Source organism: Xiphophorus hellerii, chromosome 17 (assembly GCF_003331165.1).
Source record: "Xiphophorus hellerii strain 12219 chromosome 17, Xiphophorus_hellerii-4.1, whole genome shotgun sequence".
Taxonomy (NCBI): domain Eukaryota; kingdom Metazoa; phylum Chordata; class Actinopteri; order Cyprinodontiformes; family Poeciliidae; genus Xiphophorus; species Xiphophorus hellerii.
In genome coordinates, this window is record NC_045688.1 from 18,993,703 (window position 1) to 19,002,139 (window position 8,437).

The following is an 8,437-nucleotide window of genomic DNA, read 5'->3' on the forward strand; positions in this document are numbered from 1 at the left end:
CCTCAGGTGCTGCTGCTGCTGTCCATAGCAGACTGGATGGTTCACTCCATGTGGCGCAGTGGCAAAGACCCCGACAGCTTCTCCATCCCCTACCTGACGGCTCTGGGGGACCTGCTGGGCACGGCGCTGCTGGCGCTCAGCTTCCACTTCCTGTGGCTCATCGGAGACCAGGACAGCGACGTAGGGGACTGAGCCAGCTGCTGCAGCTGGAACACCCAGCTCTAGCACCCTCTAACGCCCTCTTGCTCTGATGGAACCCGGTTCGTTCTCTCACGGCCGCTTCACATTATGGGTGTAACTTTGTCCACAAGTTGGGATACAGACTCACTTCCTCTTCTGCCTTGTTTTCTTACATGTAGAAGGCTTCATACTCTTAACTTAAGACTCAGATTTTTGTTGGGTTTTTTGCAGCCATTCTGATCTGCATCTTTTGTACCAAAGCATTTGAGTTTTATTTTTGCTAGTTTTGTCGAGAGGAGAACGGAAACATGGCCTCCTTCTCATAGAGGAACTGGAAATATTTTGGAAATTTTGGGAACTTTTTTTGCACAAGTAATCCCAAAACAAACTCCCTATGAAAAACCAAGACCGCAACGGCCGAATGAGAGAGAGAACTTTAAAGCAGCGACTGTGACCGAATCGGCTGAAACCGGAACAGCCAGCTAACATCCTCTATTCAGCCTGTTTTAGCACACACACACACACACCCACACACACACCCCTCTGTTCCCGCAGGTTCATTCCGCCTTCATCGCATGGGTCCTGACATCAAGGTTTACGAATGTTTTAAAGAGTCCCTCCTCCACCTGTTGCTGAGCAACTGCTGGTCAGCTGGCTGAATGAATATTTTTCTCACACTTGCAAAAACAGCAGAATTATGCAGTTTAATATTTCTGCTTACAGAAGAGGAACGTTAGTGACCCCAAACATCTTTTTGGTAACACATGGTACTTTTACTGAAGGTTCTCATGATGCCTTGTGAAATAACACCTCTGCTCAGAATAAATATTTCATTTAATATCACATTATTAATCATTAGCATATGTAGCAATCAGATGAAGGAGAAGAAATAAAAAGCTGTTTGTCTGTAAATTTCTGTTTATGCTTTAAATTCCATTAATTATATTCTATATTTTATTTTTGTCAATTTTATAAACCTTACAGTCTCTGTTATCAAATTGTGTGTTCTTGTTTTGTGTCTAAGCAGGAAGAGGAAATACTCTAGTTTCTGTTTGGATGTTTGGATGCCAGTTCGCCCCTTTGCCAGTTTAGACATCCTTATTAATACAATCTGAATTCATTTCAGTTGGTTGGTTGGTATTTTTGAATAGTGCAGCTACATAGTTGTACAAAAAGCTCAAATTTGCTGTAGTTTCAAACTGGATATTATTCTCTAGAGATGCACCGATTGTTTTTTCCTGGCCGATCACCGATCTTTAAAAAGTCTGACCTTTGATTTTGATTTTGGCCTATACCAATTTATTATTTTTGTTTGTAAAGTTGCTAAATATAGCGACAGTCGCAACCGCCATTGCCTGGTGTCACAGCAGAGCAACATGGACAGTAGCTGATTTTTAGATCTGTGCAAAGGTGGATAATATCGGTTTCTCGTGTATCGACTGATCTCCCAAAATTAAGAAAATCGGGTCCGATTGATCAGTTCACTCCCCATTCCATTGATTTTTGTTCTGACCCTCTTTTGGCTCTAAGCCGCTTTTGTGAAATTATAAACCCTGGTGGAACCAAAATCACATAAGACATTTATTGACGCAACATAACCATATTTTTTTACAGTTGACCTCAAGTAGGTTATAGAAGATATATAGCATCTGTGTCAAAACAAAATGGCGAAGGGGCAAACTGAGCGTCCCCTATGGCGGTTACGTTGCTGTTTCCACGTTGTTTACTTGCATACCAACAAACAGACGTTTTTATTCAGCATAACCTGACTTAGCAGCAGTTTTGTGTTCTGTTCTCGTTTCCCAGGTGAGTTCCATCTGAAGGCTCTTCAGTGGAGCTCACCTTTTTCAGGGAGCTGATTCTAGGTGACAGCTGCCACAGCAGCAGCAGACCTGAGGCTTCTACAACACGATCAGAGGCTCTCTCAAGTTTACACAGCCTGCTGAAATGACTGCTGGAAAGATGTAAAGGAAATGGCAACATAATTTTTGACATAATTTGACTTTTATGTTGCAGAAATCAGCTAAATCTGCTGGATTCATTTCTGCAGTCTGCACGTCCGCTTGGTCTCACTGTGAAGCTGAAAAATCAAACCCATCTTCAGCCGTCTAGCAGACAGAAGTGGTATTTGGAGCGGTTTGTAATTTTATCTGCCTTCACAAATACCCAGTTCCATCTGAAGAAAAGTAACCCAAGAGCAGGACCCTGTCACCACTTTGCTTCAATTTTTTTTTGTGTGTGTGTTGATTTTACTAATCAGATTTCAGGGTTTTTTCTCTTTTTGTTTGTTTAGTTGTGCAAAGAAAGTATTGAAAAAGTTTTAGAGAATTCATCAGGGTGTCATGTTACTACATCACAGAAAGCAGCCATCTTAGCAGGTGTGTCTGAGCTGCTGTGTTCATAAGAGCCTCTCCTCCTCCATGTGCCTCTAGAGATTCACTAGCATGGTGTTCTCACTGCTGTCAATGCAAGTTTCTTTCTACTGCTTTTACTTTGTTTCAAATGACACACCCACTATTGGGAGTGAAATATGTTGAGTTATTGGTTACAATGATTTTCTTTCTCTCTTTTTTTAAATTTTGGAATGATTAATACAACTGTGCAATCTTGTTCTCTCTTCTAGCTCATATGGACCTAAATAAATGTTACTAATTTGAAAAGTGAATTGTTTCTGGGTGCTTTTGTTTTTTTTCTACCCCTCCAGGGGGTCTTTTGTGGGCTCTAGTGTCCCTTATATGAAAGTAGGCTGACGGGAAGGGGGAAGTAGAGGGGGGAAGACATGCGACAAATGTCGCCGGGTCCAGGAGTCGAACCCTCGCCGGCCACGTCGAGGACTCGAGGCCTGCAAATATGGGTCGCGCTAACCCTTACGCCACCATGGCACGCCCGATTCTGGGTGTTTTTTACTTCAAACGTTTAGTAATCAAGCAGCCAGCCTCTCATCTCCATGATCAAATGGTTTGGACTCGTTTGGGGGGGGGGGGTTTCACCTCTGCTATGTTTTGACTGTTGTAGAAAGTAAAGCAGCTGACATGCCTTCACCACATACTGTAAGGCTGTCCTCCCCCAGAAACAGATGTCTGCTTGTTTTCGGGCTGTAATTAGTCCTCTTGCTTTGCTGGCGCTTTTGTGATGACACGTTTATTGATATCCACTGTGACCACTTTCTGAAGGTGTGTGATATGTCTCTGATCACATTCTGACACTCTTGTTCTCAGACTGAGACTGGATTAGAAATTCTTTGCTCTTGTGTTATGTTCAGTGAAAGAAACAAACAAAAAATAAAAACAATCCAGGTTGCATTTGTTTTAGTCGCTGAGCTGATCCCAAACGATGGTGACATCCAGCTGGAGCTGCAGGCTGGGAGATGCCATCCTCGGCCCCGTAATGAGCACATTGTGGCCCTTGTTAAATTTAAGCTTAAAATCTGTACTCGACCTAGTTTGTGTGATTGATTGTATGATTGATGAAAGCTGGCCAAACCACTGTGGCCAGCAGAGTGTTGTGTCATTTCATATCATCACCTTCCTAAAATAATGGCAAAAAATCATCACCTCTTTCTTTCCAATAAAGAAAGAGGTGATTTTTTTGTTTGATTGTTTCAGGCAAAAGAAAAAAATTAAAGTGACAATATCTGGAAACATGCTCACTACTAAACATGTAGTGAAGTGATGGCAGCTATTGGACACATTCAAATCAAATTAAGGACTCCCATCAGTGTTATTAGTATAACACACTTTAGTTACATAACAGCTTTTCCTCCTTGGAAAGTTCATTGTGAGTTCACATTGCAGAGCCTTTGCATATAATTAAATCACACATAGAAGTTATTGTCAGAGTTGACTCAAGATAGAAAGAAGCATTTTACAAATTTTCTCTGCCAAACTTGTGATAACTAATAAACTCATTTTTCTGTTATTTTCCAGTTGGCTTCATGAGAGGGATTATACTGCAATCACTCATTTTTCAGCTGTGCTTTGTTTCATTTCTACAGACGGAAATGTGCCACACATGGTGGTCAGATGACACAAAACATCAGGTTCACGAGAAGAGAGTTTTATGTGTCGCTTTTGATGCGTCTCATTTTCAACATTGTGTTTATCCTGAGATCAACGGGGTGGAAATCACAGTTTTCTGCTGAGTCTCGCCTGGGTACATTACTATTCTGTGGCCTCAGTGTGTTCTGTGAATTGTTTTTCATTCTATCTCAACTGAACTGAACTGAGTGACGGATCAGAATTTGATATTTTAGCACAAAATGACTTGAGAACTGAAGGCTATTTCCAACTGAACTTAAAGTCCCACATGTAGAGGAATTTCTTTGGACATAAGGACACATGAGGACAGACGTCATTGACACAACCCCAGCAAAGGCCCAACATCTTCACAAAGAGGGGAAACAGTCAAAGGCATCATCCTGTTGTCAGGCATAGTTACCTGATGCAAGGAAGCAGGAAGGAGTGGAAATGGTTTGCAGGTCAGTTTGCCTGGTGAAATCTGACAGGCGAGCTTTGCTGCTGACAGACGTTCTGTTCTGTCGGAGAGAAACTGCAATCTTTAAACCCACCCCCATTTTGATCATGTTAAATCAAAGTTTGAACAACTTAAGACTCAACAGAAAAAAACAACAACCTCAGGTCTCAGACACTAGACCACAGTTTAACAGAATTAAAACGAATCAAATTTATTGTTTTCACGTTTATTGAAATATGCTGGATCTATATTTAAGCAATAGGCTGGGGATCTTGACAAGTTTCTTTCATATTCTTTATCAGCCTCTATCATAAAATCACTGGTTAATATTCATCAGTAGATTTAGTGTCTCAGACAAATTGAGAGTTTAAGTCCTCCGCCCCCCACCCACCACAGATCCACCCTCATTTCGGCCCTTGGCCCACTCCATTTACCTGTTTGCCTCCTGGGATTCTGCAGGAATCCTGCAGATGGTAACCAAAATTTTAAAAACATAAAAAATGTTCACATTACTCTCCTTTGTTAAATATCTCAGCATCGGACCTGCTTTTTCTAAGGCAAATATTCTAATTAAAAAACTTCCAAGGGGCTTTCTCTTTTGGCATCTGCTAAAAAAATTCCATTAGAGCGCAGCTCTGTTAAAACCTTGTGCACGGCTCACAGCAAGGTTAACATTTTACAATGAGGTCCATCCATCAATGCCCACTGCCCTTGGACAGTGTTCAGAGTGTAGGTGGACCTGCAGCTGAATGTGGAGAAGATTTTAAAACTCTAGTAGACACAAAATTCATGTATGAACACATAACATACACAACCTTCAAACACAATGGAAATGTGAGGCTCATGAAACGACTGAAGGACTACACTGAAAACCTGGGTGAAATTTGGTTCTTTGTTCAATAGAGGAAACCCAGAATATCTGACTGAAGTTTAAAATGAGCCGAAATACTAAGAAAATATTATGTCAAGTTCCAGATTTGAATAAACTTAAATTGGTATTTGGCAAATAAAAATATTTTTGGTCAACTTAACTGACTTAAAACAGAAAAGGTCTAGTCAGAGCTTGAGGGAATAGCCTATGGTCTTTTACATTGGTTGGACTAGAATTGTTTTTTTAATGCAGTTAATTGCAGGGTCTATAAAAGATTTATTAAAGGTAATTAATTACATTTTGATTGAAAACTAGACATTACCAGAATAAGCTACATTTTCAATTCAAAAACCCCTTTTGTTGCTAAATCATTGAATAAACAGACATATGAGCTCAATAACAGCTTCTTGTTTTTAATCTGTTATTTTGACTCTTCAGTCCTCAGATTGGAGCAAAGTGTTATTCTATCCATTCATCTTTCCAGAGTTTCAGGAACTCCTGATCATTCATGGAACTTCTTCATAAATGTGGACTGTAGCTGCTGACATTAGCATTGTGCTGCTGCTACATGGTTAGCATTAAGATGCTATTTTAGGCTGGAACACCTTCACTGATTGGCTAACTGCTTTTAGCACAAAGTGAACAACAATAGTCTTTTCTGGCATTGCACTACAAAGGTTCCAGCCAGAAACTTTGGTATGTAAACAAAAATTGATTAAATGTATTGAAATTATAAATGCATTTAGATCTATGTAATTAGTTAAAACCTAATGCCTTAAGGTCCAGAGTCTGGTGTTATGTATATAAATTATATTTGTTCTACTGTAATTTGTACCAAGGCAGAATCTAGAAACACATGTTCTATACCAAGATAACGCATCACTTTGTCTAAATGGCACAAAGATAAAATGGTTGGAGGAAGCTGGTGCTGATGAACTGGATGTGAGCTGATTCATGCAGCGATGCAGTCTTGCCACTAACAATGCCTCATGCTGACTGAGGCTACCAGAGTTCTTGTTTGTGAAACCTGAATCTGAAACATATCAGCAGAGACATTCATGCTGCAGAGCAGCCGAGTGAACGGAGCCTTTATGAAGGTCAATTCAGTTTCTTATCAACAGGAGTCAGACACAGTGCCGAGTTGTTGCTGTGACTGACGGCTCATAACAACCACTGCAGCTCCTCTGTGCTGCAAACCTTTTCACATCCTGGCTGCTTTGTATGTGAGGTTTATGTGCAACAAATGTAGTGAGAAACAGCAAACAATGCAACAGAACAGAACATTTATTATGATTGGATGAAGTTATTGGGAAACGTTTCTTGTGTCTACCATCGGTATTGTCCTCTTGCTCATTCTCTGAATTTCCACACTTCTGTCTTCACCAATTGGCAGAAACCAGGAGGTGGCTGGGAAATTAGCATAAAAGTCCCAGAAATACTGCAAGTAGAAAAAATTGTGAAAATGTTTTTGGGATAAATTAACTACTACATGTTTAAAGATCCATATTTAAATTTGAGTAGACAGACAGGAGAAAACGGGGAGACTGTCTTTGAGGACAAAAAACAAAATGTATGAAGGAAATATTTTTACACAACATTTCCTTTGCTTTTGTACTAAAATGTAACCAATCAATCTGAAAGAAGTTCATATTTTTAGCAGGTGATTCATAAACGTAGGAGTGCTTTTTGTCTCAACTCCTCATCTTCTACTGAGACTGAAAGCCAGAAGTTCGTCTGTTGTGGTTAAATAGTAACAACCAGTCCTGTTGGTAATAATCAATAATCATCATTAGTTTTGCTGTCATGTCTTTAGAACATGTCCATGCACAACACATGCAGCTCTGAAACCTGACCCCCCTTCAGGTCAGTTCACTTTGGTTCATGCTCTGTCTTTCATTCATCTCAGATTGGGTTGCTGAAGCACTTGGTCCAGGAGCCAGGGAAACCCAGAACTCCGTCTCCATGGTAACGCCTTCCAGCTCTTTCTGTTGAATCCCAATGGTGTTCTTAGGCAAGAAAGGGTTCAGTCCCTCCAGTGTGAGCTGGGTCTGTCCCAGGATCTCCTCCCGGTGGGACGTCCCTGGAAAACTTTCAAAGGGAAGCTCCCAGTAGGAATTCAAATCAGTTGCACAAATGCTACCAGCTGACCCTTAGCTTCCACCTCATTAGAAAACACACCATTAATCCAAATAGTAAGAGCCAGTCTCCAGTGACCCAAGTACTCATGTAACACACATACTGCATATTCCACATCCAATGTTGTGTTAAACTAAATAATTTGAGTAGCACGACATAGCTCAGTGCTATCCACCATTAGTTTTGTTATCTGCCACTACTGGTTTCTGGAATCTTTTAGTCAAGATCCAAATCTCCTGAATTGGAACAGAGACAGACCAGTTAATCAAGAGCTTTGGGGATTTTTTTATCTTTTATTTTTGGCTTAACTCTTTTTTTCCTCTTGACAGGCAAAGGTCATGTTATCGTAGATGAAGTTTGGACTTATTATTACCTGATCCTACTGGAATTCATTTAGTTCAGGTCCTTGCTGTAAATACTACCAACGCTGCAGGTATAGAACTATGTTGTTTTTTTTTTACTTAGCATAAGTTTGTTAAGTTGATCGATCCAAATAGCAATAAAGTTTCTAAACACACCATAGAGATATCTACAAAATGTTAATGTCAACTTAAGTGACAAAAATTATGAGTAATAGCAGCACATTCCAGGCCAGGTTGCCAGGAGACGGCTGCTGTGTCAGCTCGGTCCTCCTGGTTGTGTCCAGTATCATCCTCCTGTTGCTCTAGTCTGTCTCTGAAAAACATCCTGGCAGTATTCTGACAGCAGCTTGACTCGCTGCTTTTTAAGTAATAAGCCAAAAAAAGGAAAAGGCTAAAACCAACCTGATGATGAGAG

The 8,437-nt window shown here is 40.5% G+C and overlaps 1 protein-coding gene across 1 annotated transcript in view; it reads left to right on the forward strand.

The window, feature by feature from the left end:
- slc41a2b (solute carrier family 41 member 2b) overlaps positions 1–2,845 on the forward strand; it is a 29,886-nt gene extending 27,041 nt beyond the window's left edge. Inside the window, exon 11 of the mRNA XM_032589626.1 lies at positions 7–2,845. Within this exon, the coding sequence (XP_032445517.1) occupies positions 7–192 (186 nt within the window). The 3' untranslated portion in view covers positions 193–2,845. The remainder of the gene's footprint in view (positions 1–6) is intronic.
- Positions 2,846–8,437: the final 5,592 nt, after the last annotated feature.